Consider the following 26,033-nt stretch of genomic DNA (forward strand, 5'->3'; position numbering starts at 1 on the left):
TGACTACAGAATACATCAGGGAAACTAACAGTAAGTTACAGTCAAGTTTTACAAATAGGTCCTACCAGATATGCACTACACAAGATCAGAGGACAAATGTCCAGTGTTAGGAAGTGAGAAGACTTGAATCTATATGCTGTAGAAACCAGACAGTAATTAATTTATTTATTACACTTGAATTAATACAAAACATTCTTAAGAGTTAGCTAAAGGTTCTCTTCCTTTAGCTCTAGGCTCAAAGACTAGCTCAGTTTAAAAAAAAAAAAAAATCAGAGATGTAATCTTCCATATATAAATGAGAAATATGGGATGCTATGCAAAATATAATCAGCTCCGCTCGCTAGTTGTAAGCAACCCTAAAGGAATGAAGCTGTTCGTGCCACTCCCTTGAAACAGTTGGTTAAGGCCAGATTCGCCCAACCTTTAGAAAAGGCAACAAAGGAAAAACAGCCAGGGAAAAACTTCGGTGTCTGAAGTCCTACAAGAAGTTGAAAGCACGAGCATGGAAAAACCAACAGGGCTGGTGATGTTACGCGTCAGAGAAGCAAAATATGTGGGGCTGACACAGACCTTGACAAGACAGCAAACAGGCTTTCTCTTCAATGGTTTGTGTGTTCGCACAGGATTTTGTTATCTTAGAAGGGGGAAATTATTGAGAACTAAGCCAGTTTCCACCAGGGCGAACCAAAGCAAATACAGATTACCACAGCTACCACACAGGAGCAGCCCTACTCATCCTCTTCACAAACCTTTTTTAAAGGAAGGGAAGGAATGGCAGCCAAGCACAGTAAGAAATTCAGTAGATAATGCCTTTGCTCTCTAAAGAAGTAATCAGAAACAGCACAATAAAACCAAACAGCCCACAGGTTCTCAACAACATCTGGTGCAGAAGGCTTCATCTCCAGCAGCCATAAAAGGTTTATCTTGCCGTCCTTTCATACAGCAATATGAGATAAACTTTCTGTCTTTGTGGTATTTTTAGCATTTATTCCTGTGAATATCTACCTCATTTTTGTACTGTTGCTAAATAAAAGGGACGCTTTTTAAACAGTCCTGAAGTCAGTACATCCACAACCAGGATATAAGGCTGAAGACAGAGTTTCAATTCTTAATCGTGAATGACATGCCTGTGATTAGTCGAGAAACTCGCAATCAGCCCAGCTAGATCGCATACCTGCTCCATTGTTCTCTGCTGTCCACATCTCTTAGGAGAAAGGACCCCATCAGACAGGACCTGTGAGACAGCAGCACTGTCTGCAGCTATCACACTAAGATACACAAAGCATCGTTAATTACAACGCAATCAAAGCGCAAGTCCCTGAGCTCATCACTTTCACTATGTACAAATGAGATTTTCTGTTACCTCCAACACTTTCTATTAGCTTATGTCACCTCCTGCAGCACCTCATACGCAAATGTTATGAGAGCACTTTATAGGTTGACAGTTTGAGTTAACAAGTGCGGAGAAAATAACATGACAAGCATGTGGAAATGACACAAGTATCCCCCTTGTGAGCTCAGCCCCCTAATAAAGCTTGGCAGCTTTCACCTAAAAATGTAAATGATAGAAACTGCCAAATTAAGAAAGGCACCACTTTTTCTTTTATTAATCAAAAGAATAAGTATGAAGACACAGGAGTTTGTGGTAAATAGCTGCAGTGGGAGATGGGCCATAGGATTGCCTTTGTAAAAAGCAGCAGTATAAAAAAAGGTTGACTAACCAGGCATATTTTTAATTTCTTTGATGTACTACTGCTTTTTGAGACTTTTACATGTGTGAAAAGTAGATAGCTTACATTGTGCTTGTGTTGGCTGAAGGCACATCAAAGCAGGGAGATGAAAAACCACAAGCTGCTGAAAAACTACATTAACAGAATTGTTGTAACCATGATTGACTAAAGATCAAGGAGAGGCAAGGTATATTAGAAGAAAAAATATCTTTTACTGGACCAATTTTATAGCTCAAAAAACCCAGACATGTTCCCCGGACACAAACGCTTCCTCCGGGATGACGACTTACTATGTAAGGAACAGGCCCTGGAAAGGATTTATGTACCAAACGCTGGTTCATTTTTTCCTCTATTTCTATTAGAATAATAAAATATATTACCTGTACCACTTGGATTCTTTCTACACTGTAGTGCAGCACATCTTTTGACAAGAACAAGTATGTTTTCACAACAGCTGTAGAATTCAATGCAAGTGGACAACAGATGATTTAATGGATAAAGAATATTCACTTAAAGGCTGACAGACAAGCAGTTATGATCAGCAGCCCTTCCAGAAAACAATACATGTAGCCCTCAGACAAATAAAAACCATTAAGAACAGCTGCAATAAAGAAAATCCAAAGTCAATTATTTCCCATAACACACTGGAATAATTTCATATGCCATCCTACTGAGCTACCACAGGACTCCTACTCCAGTGAATACAACTGATAACACAAAATGTGTGTTGCTGCCTGCACTTTATTTTTTTATAATGCATAAATAGGTGCATCAGCTTTACAGAAAACAGCACAGTGGAAAACTGCCAACTATGCACAAATTTAGAAAGAGCTATTCTCTTCACTGAGCAAAATGCTCTATAAGGGACTAGATATTCATACCATTTGCATGAGTAACATCTAGGGGATGTCAATATACTTTGCAGCAAAGAATTAATCTTCTTGGGAGATGCAGTGTATTTTACCCCGCAGAATTAAGGTGTTCACTGCTATTGTAGAGATCAACTATACATACAACAGTAAGACAGGAATGAGGTGGTGATTTTGGTCTTTCTGTACCAGTTATTTTCACAAATGCTTGACAGGATATTATTTATTATTACGTTGTTGTTAGAATCAAACAGATCCTTTTTATTCCTCTCTACTTAACCCACCCGCCCCCCAAAAGTTTCAAGTAGCCAATTAAAAAATGCAAAATATTCTGCAAAGTAACATATGTGAAGACCTCAATCTGTTCAACTGAAAGAAGAAAAGATAGAGAAATCAGCTTTGTTTATAATTTACAAACAGCTTTAATAGACACAAAAATGCCAGGTACTCAAAGATGCTCTTAATTCTAGGTACAAAAGATAAACTGAGGCCTAATGGCTGGAAGTAAGAACACAGTTACCATTAATATAGGAATTAGGCACAATTTCTTTCAAGTAGTCTTTGGGTTTGGTTTGCTGGTTGGTGGTGGTTTTTGAAAAAAAAAAAATCAAAAAAACCCACCAAACAAACAAAAAAACCCCCCACCCAACCACCCTCACGCATTTGGAATAACCTAGCAAGTGAAAGCACAGCTATTCCATTTCTTCCTATTTTTTATATCCTTACCCCAGCAGAACACACTGTGTCCTTGATCCAGAGGTAACTGGTAGAGTTTTATGACATGTCCTATGCAAAATGTCTCACCAGAGGATCCAATGCTCCTTTCCAGCTCCAGAAATCTATCAATCTTTATTTTCTGTTGAAAACTCACTACATAGGTACCAGGAAGTTGTTTGATACCACCATACACGTGAGCAAATACTCTCTTCTCCTCTACTCTCTGAACCCACCATCTCCGAAATTCTGTCATACCATACACCTTGATACTTGCCTTCTGCTTGGAAACAGCACGACCTCTTACCTTAGTAAACACAAATACAGGAAAAAACAAAATGGTCTGGTTTCACTCTAGAAATACTGTTAGTAAAAACAATTTCCAACAGTTTGTCTAAGGAAATAAATGCTACAATAGAAGAGATCTCAAGCAATAACAGAATTTTTTCTTCTGCTCGCAGATGTATAACCTTTTAATTTATACTCGGAACATCATTACATATTTAGTCCTATTCAAGTTCATCTTTATTGTGAAGCCACCCATAAGAGTCAAAACTTTTATTTCAATCTTCCCTACATTACATCCTGTTTGAACTTTGAAGTATGACCATTCCCTCAAAATACCAATTAGCATGTGGCTGTTGTACTGCTAGTGTGCAAACCCTGTATGTAGCAACAGCACATCAAAACGGAACTCGGGTCTGAAATGAAATCCCAATTCATGTTGGGATCTGCTAATCCTTTCCGCTCATCCTGAATACAAAAATAACCTGCAGTACTTCTATATAAAAATGTTGCCTGAAGCTGCACCTTTCTACCTTTGAAATATGCAGAATGAATAAAAACAGAAATTTGCTTTGCTATTTGCCGAACAATTCTAAGCTTGAACAAAGCGCTCAAAAGAACCTGCAATGTTTGTTCTAGTTTTGGTAAACAAATACTGTTTATCACCACGACACAGAGACAGAGTAACAAGTGATGAGTTTTTGCTCACCCACTGTAAAAACATGCAATAACGATTAAAGCATCTGAACATGAAAAAGTTCTTACTGGCCCATAAGAACATTTGGTTTTCTTTCCTCACAACAACCACCGGTCTCATGAACAATTCAATTTTGGTAGCTCCATGTGTTAGCTCCAAAAAAAGAGAGCTCCATTAAAGCAACTGAAATGTGCATTACAGGGACAACAGAGGATCCTAAAACCTTTTATCAGACACCCTGCTGCATGGATTTTTTTAAAAAAATAAATATTGAACAACAACAGCTATCTTTGAACTTCTCCAGTTAATAGACCTTACAGACCTCCTACAGTGCAGCAATAAATATGCCTGAAGAAATCAGTGTATCACTTCATACCATTTAATAATACCACAACTGCCTTTGTTATGCAGACTGTATAGAATGGTGAATGCTATCCCAGAGCAAAACCATGCATTAATAGCGCTTTTCTTTCTTGTGTTAGTAAGCATAGCATCCCTGCTTCAGTTCTATTCTCTTCCACCTGTAGGTCCTTCCAGTATACAGCTGAGTCCACTTAAAGCGTTGAGTTCAGAACAGTTTGGCATCCAGTTTCCCAACTCAAGTTATTAACACAAGAACTGCTGTGATTCATGAACCATGGCTGAATGGCTGACTATTCCTTTCACTTACGTTCAAGATTTTTATTCATGTATCTGTATCTCTTTGAAATAAAAACCTCACAAAGACACCAACACGCTGAGATTCAATGTCTCATCTTATCAGTGCCTAATACAGGCGATGAAGAATGTGACATTCACGAACCCCCCATCCCAAATCTGTCTCTTCTGAAGAGTTCATTTGCACAAATAAGCTTTGTAGGTCACTACTCACTTCTGAATGACTTCTGACTGGGTTATTTTATTCCTGATTTTGCATCTGGGCACAGTAAAGTAAGAAGGCCATTTTACTTTTCCATTATTTTCTTACTCTAGAAATACCAAGATAAATATGCATTTATGAATATACACACTTGCAAGAACTCAGGAACACTATTTCATGTAAATTTACCAGTTCTGATCATATCTTGTTACTAAACTGTACTGCTCTGCGGAATTAGCTTCTGCATCCCTTCTGCTCTTCGAAACCTGAAAAGTGGTATGAATAGCTTGACAGCTTGTCTCGGAAACAGAGGTAGTTCTCATCCATTGATGATGATTCTTATTTGTTTAAAAGACATACAAATTCTCCCACCATAATCAAATCACAGGAAATAATCAGGCTTTTTAACCTTTTCTTCCAATAGGAAACTTTGGAAGCGATTCAGTATAAAAAAAGGTTAACCTATGCATTACTTTGTAGTTGACAGAGAACTAATTTACATTAAGTAGACACTGTGTTACATAAAACACACATCCTTAACATATGCCTGGGAGCAAGCAGCATCGGAAGCCGAATCATTTCTCTTTCTGCATAATCTTTAATGGTCGAGCACACACTTCCATCGGGCATAGGAATGGGGAATAAAGAACAACATCCCAAGGTATGAAGAAAGCAAAAGTTTCCTGAAAGTTACCCTTCCGTCTGAGATGGAGGGAAAAAAAAAAATTGTCCTGATTCCATATCTCTGGTTATCAGTTTAATAGCGGAGGTGGTAACAGGGCATACTAATTAGGCATCTCAGAAAATCTTTGCATCACTATGAGACCCACCTAACACAGCAGCAGCACCAGCCTCTAATCTCCAGCACAAGGCTCTAGTTTGATAAGCGCTTTAACAGTCATGTCAAAAGATGTTTCCTCTGCTTACCACCCTCAACTAGCAATTCCCCTGTGCCCACGTCACTCACTAAAGTGTGGTGCCATGACTACAGTGAACCAAATCAGGGTCAGTGGATCCAGCTGTTGCTTGGCTGTTTTTGACCACAGCATTTTCTGAGCAGCAGAAGTCCTGAAAGCGTAAGGTTAAAGCAGTGAAGGCACAGTACAAATAAACAGGTGACACGACATCTTTTCATAATTTCCCTTCAAAATATCAACACATTAGACACATAAAATTAATCTCAGAAGCTTACTTTTCTATCTGCAGCTATATACTCTCCTGGATACAATTCTGTCCATAAAACAGTTTGTGGTCCCTACTGATGAGTTTTTTCCCCTCTTTATCTAAATCCACTTAATGAAGCCTCACTCTTGTTCTGAAACTGCTCATGAATTCATTTCAATGTGTTACATTTATATTTTTACATATTGCTATGAAGAATGACAAATCACTAAGGAAACATTTCATCACATTAAGGCTTAATCATAGAGAAAAGAAAAGAAATATTTCCCATGTTACATGCCTACAAAATAAGGAACACAACTGTGACTTGTAAACAGCTGTGAAAACAGTTGTACCTGGCGAATACCAGGTGAAAGGACAAAAAGATACAGGAAAAAAAAATAATTGTGACCTATTGCAAAAGGAGCACACAATTGCCACCTCAGAAAGGAGAAAATGTATATTGTAGTAAGACCTGAATTAATAAATTAGGGAAGATGTCAGTGTTGGGGATACTTTGGGATTTTACTTCGATCAGAGCTAACATGAATGAAAGTTGCAGGCATAAATCTCTATGAATCCAGATGCAAAAAAATTCCTTTTCCTTTTTTTCTTTCCCCTTTAACAGGCTCAGAGAAGGTAAAGCATTTCAAAAGAAAAGGTACAGCTTTGGTAACAAGATCCAATTGGTATCCATGTCACATCTGTCCTTAAAGAATAAAGACAAAAATGACAACTTCTTATTCTCGTTTGGATAAAGAACTCTCTTAAAATGCAACTCATGAAAATATGAAGAGACTTACACTGCCATGCACATAGCCGTACTTCCTGCAGGAATATTGCATTACTTCCCTCTTTCAGCTGAAAAGCCTGACAAGCTGCTGCCAACGAGGCATATTTTATAATTAAAAATATATACATTTATAATAATTTATATAATTATAAAATAAAGCCTGCCTTATTTTCCTCTGAACAACGTCCCCCATGGATTTCAGTATTTCAGGTAAGAGAAATGTGATTAAGTTTTCTTAGCAACCAGTTCTGCAAGCTCTTGACCTGTTTAGTTCCCCGTTTCTCCCTCCATTCCTGCCTGATTTACATAAATATAGAAAACCTCTCCCCTCTATCCAGCTCCTTCCACTGACCTACTTCCCATCCTCTTAATTTTCAGAGCTCCACTAGCCCCAAATCTCCTCTAAACTTCTTTCCTTCCCAATGCCTCATCGCCTCCTTTTCCACACTACTTACAGTGAATTCCACCCCATACTTAATCCCACTTTTCTTACCTTCAACCCTTCCTCTCTTACCGTCAGCACTTCACACTCCTTCCCATTTTCTAATGGGAACATAGCCCATCCTCTGGGAAGTCTTGCCCTTTCTTTACCCTACTCGCTTCTCTCTGGATCAGGTCCTCCCCTTCCCCCACTGCAGTAAGCAGCCAGATTCCAAAAGCCGGCAAATTTATAAAGACAAAAGTCTGCCAAGGTAACAGTCTGCCAAGATGGCAGATTTATAAAGACAATTTCATTTAACTAAGTGATCCCTCCCAATATTTACTTATTTTACTTCGCAAAACACGAGTTTCACAATGCTTATTTCAGGGTAATTTCTTTAAAATATATTCCAAACACTTAAAATCTGATCATGTCAGGTTAAAGTGCATCACAACTGGTGGGCTTTACTTTTATCAACTACAACATGTCAAAAAAAGATGACAGGAGACTTCTCCTGCAAAAAACAAACTTTTGATTTTTGGAGCAGTCAAAACTAACCTCATTTCCTTTGATACACTCCAAAATGTTATCCCGTGACGAATCTTGTAGGAGTCATTTTTAGGAGATAATGTGAGTTCTGCTACAGGGCTGCCTGTTTTACAGGATCAGACATAACAGGGTGGGTATGGTGGGAGTAATTTAAAACACGCACATGAATAAAAAACATTAAGTAAGAAAAACTGAAGCCTGCCTTTTTGTGCAAGCTATCAGTCCAAGCAACAGAAATATACTTTGGTGAACAATCTTCCACTTGCCCTGGATTGCTTAAAACTCCCCATCCCATTGCAGATGTTCAAGATGCTGAAACAGGCTATTACTAAACATTTTAACTCCCCTCCCCAGGTTTTCTTTAGTATCCAACACTGCATTTTGTACATGTCACACAATTAATTGCTCCAGCTATTACTAACTACTACTTTCTTGTACAATGAATTGCTCCGGCTATTAGTAACTACCACTTCTCAAGTACCAATGTTCCTCTGGCTACCAAACCTCCTAGTTCTAACAGCTACCCAGACCATCGATGCAATTATAAATCCTAGTCGATTATCTGACACTAATACTCTTCAAAAATCAAGAAAGCGTCTCAAAGCATAAAAGCACAAAATTCTTATTTTGATAAGAAATGTTTATTTCTTTATCAAGAATTCAAATATAAAAATACACATTCTTGTCCTGAAATTGAAGTATATTAATTTCAGAAAGGTTTATGTTATCTGGGGGGTCACATGTGGTTTTTTTTAATGAAGACATCTATTCTGTGAGTTATGAAAAATTAAATAGAAAGATATTAAGCTATTCACCAGGCCTATGTTGTTCCAGTGAATTTTATTAGTGTTACTGAATGAATTCTATGAATACAGAAAATGAGCTCTGAGGTAGCAAAATGTGTTTTAACATCTCATTCCTTTCCTGAATGATCTATTTTTGCCTATTCCTCCATTAAAAGGTGAATTAACCTAGATAAGCATTCCCAAACCTAATTTCCATATATCAATCAGTAACGTAGCACGCAAACTGTAATCCCGACTCTTTAATGAGCTAGCACACACTTGACTAAACCACAAAACACTCTTGTTCTAAATGGCGAGCTTTTGGGCTGTGCACCTCGTTTGCCAGCCACTGCCACGTCCTTAATCCAGGGTTCGCCCGGCATTGCCTCCAGCAACACACTGGCAAGACAAAGACTGCAAATATGACTGAACAAGTGGTCCAACAGTGTTTCCATTTCTCACCCCATTAACTTCTTTTTATCAATTAAAGGGATCAAGGATCTGGAAGAACCCTACCCTGAATTGCTGTAGCCTAAAGGAAAAAATACTGTATTTATTCTGAGTTTATTCTCACACAAGCAGAAGAATACAAATAGGCAGCTTATGGGAAAGCATTGCAGAACTCTCACCATAGGACTGGTTTTGGTCACATCGTTTGAGGGACCTACAAAGCAGGAAAGGACGTGCTCAAGGAAGGACAGGAGCCAAATTAGTCACTCTGTGAACAACATCAGGACAATTTTCAGTTTGGATTTTCATAAAAAATTAAGTGAGCACAAACTACCTGTGAATCATCTGACCTACATGATGAAAAACCCAAGACATTGTTTAATTTGTATTCACTAATCATAAATTTCAACTTCAGTGAATCAGATCTCCATTAACTGCCTCCCTTAGAGAACTCACCTAGTGATTTCTGTTTTCCTTCTGAATGTATTATTTTTATATGCCAACCTGAGAAGATATACTACAGTTGCAAAAATACTGCCAGTGCTGAAGTAATCTTCCAGTGTATAGAAATCATTAAGTTAAAACCATTTACCTTTTCTTAATAAGTACTTTCTATTACCAATACTGGGCAGAAATATTTTTCCACTTAAGTACACTACTCATTGCATAAAGACTCCTATTTTATTTAAAATGCAAGTATAGTAATTGAAATTTGGACATTAGATCAGCCACATTAGGTCATATAACCCTGTAACTCCCAGGTTGCCCTGACCTGTGTCCCTCCTGCAAGTGGAACGAGATCCCAGTATGCCAGCACACTGAGTACATCATGTTGTACTACCTCTTCCAACTTCTTTGGAAACACTTGTTGGGGTCCTGGTTGCCTCCCCCACTCCCCCCACTTCTGCTTTCCCCATCCACCATCATCATATCACGTCACAGGAACTCCCTGTCAACAACCTCCTTCCTCTGGCAAAACTGGTCCATACAGTATGATGTGGAAATATAAGAGGGTGTGTGTACACATGAGGATGATCCCAGTTCCTGTGAATTTACCGTTTCTTCCCACTCCAGCATGTCTGCAGGCACAGCACAACTGGGCAGAGCCCACTGGCACAACAAATGATTGGGAAGCTCAATGGGAGGTGTCAAAGGAGCTCTGTTCAGTATTCTCTGCGGCTCCCTGTCCTTGCATTTCAACCTTGGACTCTCATTTCTTCTCAGTATCAAAGGGCTTTGAGCATCTGACAAACGAGGGTGGTCATGGGGAGTAATGAAGACAGAGCCAGAATTCTCTTGGTGGCACTCAGTGAATAGACAAGAAGGTGCAAACAAAATACAATAAACTCAAGAAAACACTTTTGGTATTTTTTTTTTAAAACCAGAAGGCTAGACAAACACCTGGACAGGTTGCCAACAGAGGTTCTGCAGTCTCCACCCTCAGAGATACTCAAAACCCAACTATACGCGTCCCTGAGGAAATCCTAGCTGACCCTGTTTTGAGCAGAGGTGATGGACCAGACAATCTCCAAAGCTGCCTTCCAACCTCAGTGATTCTGCTCCTCTCCTACTACTGATCAATGTACTGTGAGAGTCGGTAGGGACTATTGATTAGATTTGTCATAGGATTTGGGTAAATCCCTGACTTCTCCCACGTCTCCACAGCATGACAGCACTGAGCAGGAGGTAAAGGCCTTCACCACAGATGAGTTGTTTCTTTGGAGACAGCATGGAAGTGGTAACATGCAGATTTTAGTAGCCTGCATACACAGACTGAAGACCATAGAATTGTTTTTCAATAGCATAACAATTTTGCTACAGGACTCGCCTGTACTTAGAACATGTTGTGCTTGCGGAAAACGTGATCATGAATAGGCAAGTAAAATGCAAAAGTCAAAACAAACAGAAAAAGAACAAAGCTGCTTTTGCTTGGCAAATATAGTTATCTTTTAAACAATATTGATCATTATTGTGTATTTTCACACATTTCCAGATATTTCTGTGCAGAAAGAAATCCTTCAAAACAGTATCAACTCAAAAAGATAAGCAGCTTCGGAACAAGCTATCCCTTAACATTAACTGGCAAAATGGTTTGGGGGATGTAGTGAGACTAGCACATAAGTGTGATTTGTTGGAAAACAACATTAATTCAGTGTGTTTTACACTTCCATTTTTGAGTCTCAATAATCAGCTAAGTATTCCAGAAAAATATGAAAACAGAAAAATAAACCTAACTCATTACAGAGGACACCTAATTGCCCTAGTCCAGTCCTCTGTAAATTAGTTCAAGCAATATTTACAGCAAGTACTCCTATATTAGGCCTTCAGAAGAAAACACCAGATATCCAACTTGCACTGGTTCTGGCTGCAAGAGCGTTGTTTCTTCACAGCAGCTTGTGTGGTGCTGTGTTTTGGATTTGTGACCAAACCAGTGGTGATTACACGGGGATGTTTTTGTTATTGCCGAGCATCGCTTGCACAGTGTTAAGGTATTTTATCCTAATCACCCCACCAGCAGGCAGGCTGGGGGGGCACACGAAGTTGGGAGGGGGGACACACTGGGACAGCAGATCCCAGCTGACCCAAGGGATGTCCCTCACCACATGACATTGCACTTGGCAATGAAAGCTGTGGGGAAGAAGGGGGAAGGGAGGCAGGACAATTGCAGTTATCTGTCCATCCAAGTACCCATTACGGTTGACAGAGCCCTGCTTCCCTGGGGATGGCTGAACACCTGCCTGCGATGGGAACTCGTGAACGAACCCCTTATTGTGCTTTCCTTGCGTGTGCAGCTTTTGCTTTATCTGTTAAACTGCCTTTACCTCCACCTGCAAGTTTTTGCACTTTACCTTCTGATTCTCCTCCCTACCCCACTATGGCAATGAGCTGCCCACTGGGGTTAACCCACCACAGAACTAAAAGAACTAATTTTGTCCTATTTTCACTATGTAACAACACATCCATCCACTATCAATATTACCCTGGAATTTAAAATTGCTAATAACTCACTTTTCCTACTTGTACTGACAGAACTATTCACTCGGAATAATTACACCAATGTTAGAATAACAGTTTACCCTTTTGGGGACTATAATGATTATCTCCTTAAAGAAGAGGATAGAACATTATAACCTAAGTATTAAGTCACATCTAAATTAACTTCTGTTAGTTACTTGATCTCAGGAATTAATTCAAAGTGTCTAACAACTGCAATCTGATTTTCATAAGCTCTTAACATGTTAAGAAATGTATATTACACTACAGACATTAATTTCCCAGAGGGCATTTAGCTGAAAAGCTTCTAGTTGACTTGACCTAAAAATCACAGACAAAATGCTTAAATCCCAATTTGCCATTTCCATTTTTTTTTGTGCTAATAGTATGTGAAAGGTGTTTTCCCCCTGCTAAATTAAGAATGTAAGGCCCAAATTACCACTTACCTATAATCAGCAGTTTATTCCTATTGAGATAGCACTGTTCAGCCTTATACTATCAAAGCAGCCCCGACAGTTCTTGCTTTAAGTGGCTTCCACAGTTCCTTTCCACAGAGGAACAAAGCGCCAAATTCATTGCAAAAGGGGCAATTTTGTTATGTTAGTACAAAGCTAGTTATAAATGAAAGTTGTCAAGTCCACTTCACATGAAGGGTGAACCGCTGCCTTACAGGGCTTGCTTGAACAGTTCAATAGGAATTGATGCTCCTAAATATCATCCCTTCAGAAGCCCAGCATAGCAGAGAGGAATTCAAATTAGGCATAAATCCCATAATTCAAGTGACAGAACAAAATGTAATGCCTACTTTAACTACAGAAAAACTTTCGTGAACATCACAGACATCAGAGATAGTATTTGTATAGCAAGTTAAAACAGGTTGCAGTTATTCAGAGAAAACATAATCTTGTTAGTTCTAAAGAAGGTTGTTGCAAAAGACATTAAAGGAGTGTGCGCGTTTTGCTTACCTGGTTCGTACTTTTGTAACACTTTTGTTTTATCTGAAAAAGGCTGGGTTTTTAGGGGTTTGGGGGTTCTGTTGAACCTAAACTGAAACCCTGAGCACTCAAATCCTACCCATAACCTTTCATTCACTGCCTTTCCAGTGCAACCTGTCAAGACAGAAGCTTATCTGCTGTTAAAATATTAATCATTAATGTGTCTTTAGTCTGTAGGTGGAAAGTGTATCCTGCAGGGTTTCCTCAAGCCTCTACAGGGCACATTTACAGGTCACAAAAGCAAGCACCTTCAATTCTACTTTTAAGTCTACTGGTCACCCACTGGAACTCAAACTACTCGATTCATGTATTTTCAATACCATCTTCCACCCAACACGTTGGCCACAGATTGCATAAAAATCTCATCCTCCAATTAGTCTTAGTGCAGACTGTCAGAAGGTATGAAGCAGGTGGTCATGTCCATACTCAATGAGAAAAGAGCAGGAGAAAATAACGTTAAAGCAACCTGGAGCATATAAGAAAATCACTTCAATCCTCTCTAGACTAGCAGCCAACCTAGTTTTACCCATGCTCACTGCTTCGTCGGTCACCAGCAAAATATCATACCATTCAGCATAGAGAAGAGGAACCTAAAAACCATTTTAGCCCTTATTCATGTACACTCAGTGAAGTCCATGGAGGTGCAGGATGCTGTAGTTTCTCTCACGATGTAGCAACTAGGTTAGAACTGGTGGTTGTTAGTAAGACTACTCAGGAAACATTAAAAATAAAGTCATCTGTGGGAAGCACTGGACACATTTTCACGAGCTGCAGGTTTGGATACCGCTTTGTAATGTACGATATCAAACACAAGGAGAGACTTGAATACAGTGGTTTGGATAATCGCTTCATCATTGCAAGTACCATTTCTGAAGTACACTAGAAACCTGACTATTAATTGCTAAGTCACCCCAAATCCCCCAGGTAGATTAACTCACACAGAACGCCCCAGACACCTAACTAAAATTTAGACACCAGCTGCTAATTAGATAATTACCACAAACAGACATTCCAAGCAGGGGCCATAACACAGTTCCATTCAAGTGACCTATGAGTCACCTATGAGGCCCTTCTGCTCCCTCTAGAGAAACATCAGGAATCCCAGATACTTGCAGTTAATACCTCTTTTGCTAGCATCTCGCTATTTTTGTGTCAATCATTTACCTTTGTTATATCTTCCCAAAGTTTCAAAGGTCTGTCTCTACACTAAATTAATCAATTACTAATTTTGCAAATTTAATGTTGAACTGACATATTAAATCTCTCCCATTACCAAAATGAACCCTGCAGTAGCCCATGAAATACTACCCTGTATTCCAACACTGATTTTTTAATGTACTGTTCTTGCTTTATATTGTAAATATACTTACTGAGATGTTACGCACTCAGAGCATCCTCACATAATAAACCTAGTACCAGCATGAGGAAAAGGGGAATTTGCCTAAGTGTCAGCATCGGAATGATAAGCAAAAAAGCCTCAGTAATACAGCACCAGCATGCATCTTGAAAAATTATCTTAGTTCAGTATCGCGTTGTCACCTGTAGGAAAGGCTAAAAATTAAATGAAAATTGAGAAAGGAAATGAAGCTTTGTGGTAAGTGCAGTTACTCCAGTGCATGATAAGCAGTGTGGGGAAAAAAAAAATAAATGCAACTATTTGACAGTTTGACAAGTGGGCAATGAATACTTGTATCACTGTTAAAGCTGACGGGAAAAAAGCTAGGATGATCTTAGGCCATGAAGTCCTTTAAGTGGCAACAGGCAGTTTTATCTAATATATTGGAACCATGAGAAAGATGCAAAGAAAGAAATGTCACAGTCAAAGCAACGATCTGGAAAAATAAGTTGTGCAGCTCTAATTGGACTGACACAATTAGGCAAGGCTGCCGTGCTCTAGGCAATAGGAGAGAGCAATGCAGCACTAAGGGCAAGCATAAAATTTTTTACCTACAAGGTTTTACCTGCAAGGATGAAAACTTGTAGCTGAATTTACCAAACAAAAACCAGATAATACTTAGAAAAAATTCAAGTATGAGAAACTGAAGAAAAACCTGTGCTCAAGAGAGTGCCCAGAGAAATGTGGTCCTGCAGAACACAAAGGACAGTGGCAATGTTCACCCACTGAGACAGGAAAAAGCTGAAAAACAGGGTTTCTTTTAGTTATATAGCACATGCTGATACTCAGGTATGGGCATGGGAGCAGTCACAAAGACAGACAATTATTTTCTTTGTAAACAGTCTCAGAGAGGCAGAAAGGCAGGTCTGTGAGAGGCAAATATAAGTGGGCAGTCTTGCTCTACCGCATGTGTGCAGTCGTATTTCTTGACGGAGTAAAAACCCATGGATGCATACAGCACAGTGCAGCTCACAGCCTGAAGTTGGGTAGTGTGGTCCAGGAGATCCAACAATCCTCTGAATGCTCTTTTTTTCACTTGTAGTAACATATAACTACTTTCATTCACATCATCCGTTATGACTATCTGGTTTTAATGACTGAATGTAATTTGTTAGGACTTCAAAATATCTATCAGCACTGCTTTTTTCTTAAACATTTCCTCTATAGTACTGGTAAAGGAGATACTTAGCATAGTCATCTTTCCATATTAGCCACTACTACGAGAAGTGATGGATAACTTTGTTGCTCACACACACCTCAATTTCACCTCTTAATTCTAAGTACCTTAGCACATCAACTCTTTCTTTCCTGCTGTTCTGTCTCCTAATCCTCTTTAAGAACTTACTTAAAAGTTATTTGGGGGTCTGATCCTATTTTTTTTTTTTCCACGACATGGTATTCTAATTCTCTCCTACATTTCAACTACCCAGGCTTATGTCCTTTTCATTGGTCTTGCAGGGCTGCATATTTCAGGCCATTCAGGTCTTTTATACTGCTGCTTTGCATTTTTCTTCCTTTTTTTTTTTTTTTTCCTCTCTCACACATTGGAAAAGAACCACCACCTAGCTGGAGACCAGAGAACGGTCAGCGATAGCCTCTATCAGTCTTCTGAGACATAAATAACTAGCCTAGGTGCTACATCTCAATATTAAAAGTTCTAATTGAGGACCTCACAGTCGGAAGATTTGAATGACCAGAGTTTCTATAGCAAAATGAATCTCTTTAAAATGCATCGGTATCAGGCATGTTCATTTGAAAAGAGTCTATCCTACTGCAGAGACTAATCAACATTGAACTGTTCCAAAAACGTGTCCCGAATTGTAGTTTGCACATTTCGTGTAACTATGCACGAGTCCAAGACCACTTTTAGTGAACTGGTGCCATCTCGTGGCAGAGATCGGTCACTGCAGGAATGACGGCTTTGAAAGAATTCTGATGAAACCCACACGTCACTAGTAACCTACGCAGTTCATCTCAAGCGTCTGTTTCAGTTCATTATTTACATCACCACGAAACCGGCACGTTTGCACAGTTATTTTGAAAGATTTTTTTCTTACCCTAAATCTTATTTATGAGCAGCATTGCTCCTGCCCAGTTTATAAATTACTTTTAGCATCTCCCAAGTGAGTTAATGCTACTCTTGGAGAAGGTAGTGACCATCTTTGTAGGTTGGTCATATTCTCAGTATGTAGAAGATGCACGTATCACCCTCAAAAACAGCACTGCCAATCATGCAAGATACTCTGCTGAACAAGTTGTTTAGGATAAAGAACACTTTCTCGGATATTAATATTTTCTTCTTCTTCCTCTTATCTCCTGTGAAAATCTAACACCCCCTTGGTTCTTCTGGCTCCCCACTCCTGCCAGCCCCTCAGCAGAAGCCACCGACACTGTCTGCTAACACGAAAAAGAAAGCCAAAAGCATCTTGAAAGACTTCTTTCAGTTTGTGAGGGAAGGGAACTTCCACACCACAAAGCTTCTTCAGCGTAACACGATGTCTGGACGATGCCAGAAAACTGGCACCAGCAGCTACCACCACTCCCTGTTCTTCATTAGGGTCATTCACCGGTAACAATCTGCTAGTGCAGTGTTAAACATTAATTGTTTGTGTACAACATTTTGAAGGGCCTTTTTTACTGGTCAGGTATTTATTATTAAGAACATTCCATTTCTTCAGGGTTTAAATACTCTTCCATCCAGGGAACTCTGACTTCTGGATGTGTGGGGCAGGGCAGGAGTTGGCGAGGGGTGGTGTGTGTGAGGTGGTGGTGGTTTGGGGGTTTGTTTTACTTGTTCTTAAACCTCACTTTTTCCTAAAAGAGCTTTCATCTAGTATTTTTCTTAACATATGAGGATGATACTCGTATGTATTGGGGGGAAAGCAGCAATAATTTAGCTTTCACTCATGAGCACGCACAATAACCTTCATGTAAAAGTTCGTGGTCTGTGACTGACTCATAAGTAAGCACGAGCAAACACTTGTGAATTTGTAGACAGTCTTGTTAATGGAAGTGGAAAAAAACCATGTGGATTTCATACACAAAACATCAATAAGAGACTCAACTCAACACCTAACCCCCCATACACACCTTGCTTACTTCCTGCTGTTACTGTGTTGTCACATTCATTAATACAGGGCTAAATGGAATGAGGTGCTATGGCATCAGTCTGGCCTCGTATTTAAATGAGCGGAGAGCTCTGCGTAATAGCTTGGGTCTAATAACCCAAATCAGGTTTACAGGCTTGAGCCAGGGGTTAACCAGCTTTTTACAGCAGGCACTACATCTGCATAACCATCTCTGCCTGTATGCCTACATGAAACAGCATCTTTAAAATGTCATCATGTCCGTTCTGTCTTTGAGAAGTAAGATGTTATTCACTGATACTTGGATGAGAACTTCCTGCAAAAACAGAGAAACACACTATAACTATACACTTCACTAGCACAAAGGTTTCTTCTACTACGTAACAATTCTACCTCTTCATTTCTATGCTGTGTCTCTGGGTGTAATAATCCAGTGGATAAAAACACTTTTCAAAATCAAGGTTTCATTGTTGAAATAAATTTTGCATTACTGTACTACATCTCATCTGACAAATTGGCAACAATCTAGAAACTAGAAAGATGTGTAAGATCTTCTTGCCAAAATTAATTTGCCTCTCACCCTTTTGTGATAGTGTAAAATGAACCGGTGAATACTGATAAAACCGCACAATCTGATACTGCTAAGGGAATAATCCTGTCATTGAAGTGGAGGTAATCCAATCTGCCCAGGTTACACAAAGTAAGTATATGGGCAAGTGTTTCTGTTAAGACATCAAGTGGCTCCATTGTAGTTGAGTGGGTTTAGTGACCGTTGCTTCAGGACACCAGTACACTGGAAAATTATGCATCGGCCACACATAGTACAAATGTGCTTGGTACTGATGTGGATTTCCCCTGCCATCCGCAGTATCACTTGAGAGCCCAGCCTCAAAGGAACATTGGATGATACATTCAGACACATGGGCGAGAGTCACCACAACAAAAGACAGATTTCACATCCTCTTGGGAACCCCCAACCCCCAATTTCCTGCCACAGTTTCTGTAAGAGGATTTCACACTAGATCAGATCCTTCTCTGGGGACCTATTTTTATATGACCAACCAGGAACTGCTATGGGTGAATCTCACAGAGGAAGACAATTTTAGCCTTACTTGGCTTCTTGGATGAGAGAACATGTAGTGGCACCCAAAGCAGCATACTGTCATAAAAGTCACCTAAGTAATGATGTGAATTGTTGAATTTTGGTATTAGCCTGTAAAACTACATCAAAAAAGCACATAACTCAAAATCTAAAGTCAGTTTGCACCAGTCAGTTTCACATCTCTGAAAAACTGCAAAAATTGTCTCTTATAAAAGGCATCTGAGTCTCTCAGGGATGTGTTTGGTCCTGCAACGTAGTAACATAATGGCTACCACATAAACCTAAAAAGAAAAAGCCCCTTTATTTTTACATCTGTTTAGCATCTCTAGGCAGGGAGAACAAACTTGGAGCTTTTTCTTTTCTATGGAAAGCAGTGTTCAGATGAGAGTACGAAATGAATCCTCCTTTTTTCAGCTAGACTGTTGAATAAAATATTTCAAACTAATAATGGCCATAAAACTTGTTTTAGTGATTCCCATAAACTAAAGAGTGGATGCCATTGCTGTAGATTTTCAATCTTAGCATCTTTATTCCTCTCACTAGAGAGCACATGCATAAGTTACACATCTTAAAATGTTTATTCTGGCTATAGGAAAGCACAAAGTTGTCAGTCCCTTCCTTCTACTTTTGTTCTACTCAAAGAGGTTTCAAAAGTACTCTCCTGCAGTTACCTGCTCTGTCTTAGCTCTTCCAGTCCCTCAAGGGTTCTGAGAAGAGATCCTTTCCTCTCCTCCTTACCTTGTGCTCCGAGTGAAAGCATTCAGACTTGTCACTTGTTTCTAAAGGGGCCACTGGGACCTCCCAAAGGAGCCTCCTTACAGACCACTTCTATCCCACTTCTGATTTGAATCTCCCATCATTCAGACCAGACATGAGTCCACGAACTAAGTAACACAGTAACAATAAAACGTTGACACAGAGTAGCCCACTGTTATTTACCCTCAGAAATAGTCATGGTGAGTTTTGCCGCAGTTCCCTCTCCCAGTATTTTTCTCCCAGGCAAATTAGCAAAGCATGACAAGAATCTCGACACAGAAAGTATGTAAACCTTTTCACAATGTCGCACCCTGAAAAAATACTTTTAGTATCTATAGCTGAGCTTGGATCACATTTTGGAAGCCTGAGACGGCTTCCCCCACACCTTTATTACCACCCATTATTTGTAAAGTTGCTGCTTCTCATTACAATTACACCGATGACAGAAAAACAAAAAAAACTCACCATGCTGTTCATCTTTGAAGAGGATGAGCTTGCTCTCTGCTTCCGTAAGCTGTTAAGCTCTTCTGTATTTCCATCCTTTGGTTTTATGATCAGCCGACTGCCCCCAGCAGTACCTTCTGAAGAGGACCTCAGTCGTTTCTCAACAAATCTGCCTTCTCGGTACGGACTGAGGCTATTGGCAAGATCAACTACAAATAGAGAAACAATCAGCAATCACAAAAGAATTACTCTCTACAAATATTTTCTTAATTAGAATGGTGCTTTTCTTGAGATGCTTACACTGAAAGGCATTCATGTAAGAGATGTTCCATAGAAAGCAGATCCTTTTTACCTAGATAAGAGTGTCAGCTGGGCCACCAGTTTGCTGTTCAGCCCCCCACGACTAGGACACTCCACATGCTACAGCCCAGTCCACAGCTCCTCACAGAATCCAGAAGGCCCTTTGCTTCATCCTTTCCTCTCTCCACTCGTTCTAGGACACTTCCAAACTACTGTCCAGCAAAATCCACTAGAGAAGCTATTGCTGGTCCACTGGAGCCAAAACCCAACCTGCCTTACCTTGCACCCCGAGGAAAGTCAAGGTTTTTTAGGGCCAGGTCACAGCTTTGTCATCGCTGCACAGGACAGGGATGCACCCTGGTTTGTTTCTGTTTGGCCTTTCTAGCTCAGCTCTGCATCAGCACCCTCCAAACCCAGCCTACAGCCAGCAGGCTGAATCCCCGTCCCCAACACCAGTTGAACAGTAACACATCAGAAAAGAGGAGGAACAATTACATTTTGAGGTGTTTGGGCAAATTTAGAGATGGGGAAAGAGAAAAGTATAATAGCAAAATAAATGTAACAGAAAATCTTCTCTCACAAAAGGCAAAGGAAGATAACAGACATTTTCTCTAAGGCTTTTCAAAAAAATACATATCACACAAAAATATATAAAGGTATACTAAGAAATTTACGGCACATCAAACCTGCTCTTACATTAATGTCATGTTCACGATGCTATCTATAATGGTATCAGCTACGAGACCAGCTACAGAAGAGGAAATATCTATCACCAAAGAAAATGCACAGAAATATTTTGCATTCACATCTGGTTTTAAATACTGTTTTAGCAAAATGAAATGTTCAAACCAGTCAGTTTGTAACATATAACCATACCTTATTTTTTCTATATTTGTTTCATTTCATATGGCAGGATTTTGTATCTTTTTTCAATAGTCCCTTTGTATGCTTGGCCAGTTCCTAATTTAAAATACATTCTTCACCACACGAGTCAAAAACCAATAAATATGCATTTTGAACAGCACTATAAAACCCTAACAATTAATCATCAGCTTTTATATAGTGCAGTATTCACTCTAATGTTCCTGTGAACATGAACCCCACTTACAAAAATCACCCTATCACGATTTCAAATCCAGTTTGCTCTCTTCCAGAAATACAGATTAAATATACAACTCCTGATGCATGAGTTTCAAACACACTGTGTATTTCTCAACATCACTCCAAGCTGCTCACTTGCTGTCCTGCAGTACACCCTAGTAAGTCAGATTCAAAAGATGAGCTCATTCACAGATGAGCCAATGTTTCAAGGAAGACCAACCGAGTGCTCGGGACTGGTAACACACATAAACGGAAATATTTTTTCTCCCAATTGACTAAGGTTCTGAGGGAAAGAGGTCCCTTCTGGTGAAAGGTAATTTAGTGGTTTAACTGGACTTTATATTTCCATTTATGTACAAGATATCCAACCAAGACTTACATTGACAAATAATTCAAAAAGCAAGATTGCTTTTGATTGCTTAGAACCTACATACCTAGATAAATATCCAAGCCAAAAGATGGGTATGAATTCATATGAGTTTACACTCATTCATCTTCTAATACAAACACTGCAAATGCAGTCTTGTTAACTCTCACAAGTTTTGGCCCACCAGATACAGCCTCAGGATTACGCAAGAAAGCACCAGCCTTCACGTTGGTTTGAGAAAATAAACTGTCAGAAATAAATGTCTTCTGACAGGTGTCCTTCACTCAAGGGCCTGGTGCCTTTATTCATACGCATCTCTACAGACTGGGATTTCTAGGCACAGCCTTTCCGCTGAATCTGGTTAATATTTCCCAATTCCTTTTCATAAGCTAAAAATCCAGTGTGAAATCTAGATGGTAATTAACACTCTGTTTCATAGATTACATAATGAGAACATGCACGATGTTATTTCAGATGGAAGCAGAAACAGGATCTCTCATACTCTGCCACAGAAACATCCACTCCAAGCTGCTCTGTAACACCAGTTGCACACAGCAAGCAATATTTGGGAAATTTCAAAGCCCAGATGAATGTAAGACAAACTGTGTTATTTTCCATAACCAGACTAAAAGGAGGTTTATTTGCCTGGCGATGTTTCCATCTCAAATAATGCAGCTCTGTGGCTCAAGTTCAAATCAGGCACGCCTCAAGAAATTCCAGCTTCAGCAAGAGGCAAGAATCTACACTCTTCTTAGTTCATTTTCTACCACAGGAAAGCATGGCTACAAACAGCACTGACAGGTGTTAGCAAACCGTAAAACACAAACTGAACAAATCATAGACTCTTTATTTAATTCCTCCAATTTTGGGAGGAGGAAACACTTCGTAACTTTTGAACTTCCTAGCTAGCACTTGGAACTCTACAAGCACACTTTATGAGTAAACAATTTTTTACGTAAGAACTGAGGCAAAGAAAAGCCCTCCAAACCCAGCAATGAAAAGGCCACAAGACATACCTCTAGAACAGTTTGTTTCGTAATCCTGTTGTGTTTTAAACGACTGTGGTTCAGAACACAGAACAATCTTAGACTCCATTACAGGAATTGTGTCCCTTGTGTGTTTGGATGGCGTGCTTTCACCTCTGTCCCTGCTCAACCCCTGTGCCTTTGGAGAGAGCATCGCTCGATCTTCTCTATGCTGCAACACAAAGGTTTCTAAATGTGCATTTGCTGAGTTCATTTCTCCTATGTGCCTGGCATCATTCATGTGTAGTTCGTTAGCTTGCAACAATACTTTTGTTTGATTAGCAGCTGAGGTTTTGAATAAGGTATTTGATTCAACACTACACAAGCTTGCGTGACTCACAGGAGATGCATCAGCAGAATGGCCATCCACAATATCCGTTTCCCTCGCAGGAGCAGCAGCAGGATTAAAGATGATCTGAGAGGTAGAGACATGGTGGCCATAATCCTCTGTGAGCAGCGCCCCAGTCCCGCTGCTGGGCAGAGCATCAACCTCTGAAACGGAATCTTCCGTCAGGGCAACAAAGTCAGAAGGGGTCTGGGCAGCCGTGAGGTCAGCCGAGAGCAGCGGGGACTGCAAGGAGCTTCCCATGCACTCTGTTGTCTCAGCTGAACACGGAGGAGTGGACTTGGCAATCACAGGTTCACTTTCCACATATGATGTAACTTCCAACAAGCACCTTGACGGCTGCACAGAGGAAACCGATTGACTCTCCGGAACTGGTTTGGAAAATCTGTAGTGCGATGAAAAAGATTTAGGGAGAAGTTTTCGCGTGGACTGTTTGACAGAGTAACGGCTCTGCTCCTCTGCAAAGCCTGAGTCATCACCCTCGTTCTTCCCAGAGCTTATGCAATTTATAAAGACATTCTTATTAGCTGAGGGCTCCTTTCCCTTTTCAAAATCATCTGTCAAAGACCTTGTTATCTTCTTGCTACGTGAGCTGCCAAAGCCAACCGAATGCCTTCCTCTGCTTTTAATGTGTTCCTCTAAACTCAGTTTTTGAAAAGTGCTGAGAGAGGACTGAGCACCATTTGAGATGTTCACATTTTGACTAGCCGAGTCAGGCTTCTGCTCACTCCCTTTCTTGTTATGGAAGCTAATGGAAGGAGTGCGGAAAATACTCCGGCGCTTGCCTGTGCTCCCTGAGCTGGAATTAGTGCTGGATGGAGAGGAGGTATGGATACCAATGGCATTAGCAGAAGAAGGTGATGAAGGCAGGGAGTCATGTCTCCGGCTAATACTTCTCCTGAATATTGGCAACCGAGACACTAGAGTCGATCGTCTGGATCCCGAGTCCCCCATCAGGGCACAAAGCGTCCGTGGCTCCTCGCAGTCAATGAACTAATCAGGGAGGGGGGTAAAGAGAGAGAGAAATTATTCAGCCTCAAAGTCCACTTGAACAGGCTTTAAGTCAGCCTAAATACATGAGATGTCAACATCAATTTTATGTACAGCTGCAAGTTGTTGCATATACATTACTGAAGACTTCTAGAATTTCAAAGTGATGTTCAATAGGTAGCACTGAATACCCAGCAGCTGAGCAAAGATATGGCTCAAACATTCTATAGATGAGACACAGTATTATATATGATATATTATACAATACAGATCACACTGGGTAACAGTATAAAATCTACATGTCAAAAGACACACAACTATATCACCCAAATGTCCTTGGGTTTATAAGATCTTGGAACAAGCCTTCTTATAAACTGTAAGCTCTCTTATTAGAAGAGACTTCATTTTTTTATGATCAGAGTAGAACAATACATTATTTTGTGTTCCTAAATACTCAGATTTTTGCAAGAGAGAAGAGGATTTAGATTTTCCAACCTTCACTGAACTTTTAGTTGGATTTTAAATTCCTTTATTTGCTCCTGCTAAAGGATGTATGCACCACCTTATGGCAGAAAAAATGCTGGCATTGCAGTCAAGCTATATGTACCACTAAAAATTCCTCCTAAGGAACTGTAAGTTCTAGGAATTTACTGTCAAAATATGGGATCATGCGTTTAGATTTAAACTTACTGTTTCCTTTGAACTTCTCTGAAATCCTCTTGTAGCCTACTTGCTTACAACTAGTTATTTTTGCAGTTTTTTGAAAAGAGTGGTTTCATACACAGACACTCTGCATTTTTTTATAAATATTTAAGCAATAAAAGCTTATTTTAATCAGCACAGCAGATGTAGCAGAGGAAAATCGATCATTATGAAATATATACCAGTTCTATCTCCTTTTTGTTCTTGTGATAATAAACTACTGCTGTAAGAGACAGGACCATTGAGGGAGCAATAAAACCATGATATATAATCACAAGAACATTATACCACAAGAGAGTCTATAGGTATAATGCCCAAGTACAACTCCATGAGCTGCAAGCGTTCACCACATAGGAATAAAAATCAGGTCATTTATCTAAACAACGCTTGTATGTCAAGTGCAAAACCAAATTCATTCATCTAATGTGCAATTTAATACATGTTACACGGCCACAACAAATACCGTGAAGAATATATGTATTTATAACAGTGGGTATATATATAAACAACATATATAAATACATATAAAAATAAAAATGGGAACAATATTTAAGGAGTAATAAAACTACATATATGTTATATTACTGTGAAAGAAAGGGTAACAACCAAGTTCAGACACTACTCCTGACTAGACACTGGATTGTGCTTTCTGCATTGTTAACATGCTTTTTTAAAAAGCTAGTACAGCTCCAGTCTGAACACACACTGCCAAGCAGCCCCAGTATTCACAGGCACCAGGAATCAATAAGCAATTTTGTAGTTTAAGATGAGAGAAACAGCTTGGGAATGGCCACCAGTTCCTAGAAGTCATTGGTGATCTCTGATGACAAGCTAAAACCCTAGACAATACCCAGGTCCTGCAACCCAAACCCAAACTAACGGTCCAGGCGCACACACAGGTTATCAGAATAACTTTACACCCACCAAATGAAGGGATGCACAACCGGTTGTTCCATTCCACTGAAACCTCAGGTAGTTTGCATTTCAACCACAGTAAGAGCAAAAGCAGATGCAACAGCACAAAGAAGCTGAGACCCTGTGAACCCACACAGGGGCTTACGTTACAGCAGCTTGTTCATCTGTCCACAACCCAGCCTACTGAAAATGGACTTTGGA

General features: G+C 39.7%; 1 protein-coding gene across 3 annotated transcripts in view; it reads right to left on the minus strand.

Moving 5' to 3' along the window:
* The window catches only part of CCSER1 (coiled-coil serine rich protein 1), a 708,879-nt gene that overhangs the window by 615,446 nt on the left and 67,400 nt on the right, over nucleotides 1-26,033 (minus strand). For all 3 annotated transcript variants that reach the window (XM_040599449.1, XM_040599460.1, XM_040599455.1), the window contains exons 2-3: nucleotides 22,871-24,218; nucleotides 20,108-20,295 (exon numbers count right to left, since the gene is read on the minus strand). In XM_040599449.1, coding sequence (XP_040455383.1) covers nucleotides 20,108-20,295; nucleotides 22,871-24,179 — 1,497 coding nt within the window. In that variant the 5' untranslated portion in view covers nucleotides 24,180-24,218. The remainder of the gene's footprint in view (nucleotides 1-20,107; nucleotides 20,296-22,870; nucleotides 24,219-26,033) is intronic.

Source organism: Falco naumanni, chromosome 1 (assembly GCF_017639655.2).
Source record: "Falco naumanni isolate bFalNau1 chromosome 1, bFalNau1.pat, whole genome shotgun sequence".
Taxonomy (NCBI): domain Eukaryota; kingdom Metazoa; phylum Chordata; class Aves; order Falconiformes; family Falconidae; genus Falco; species Falco naumanni.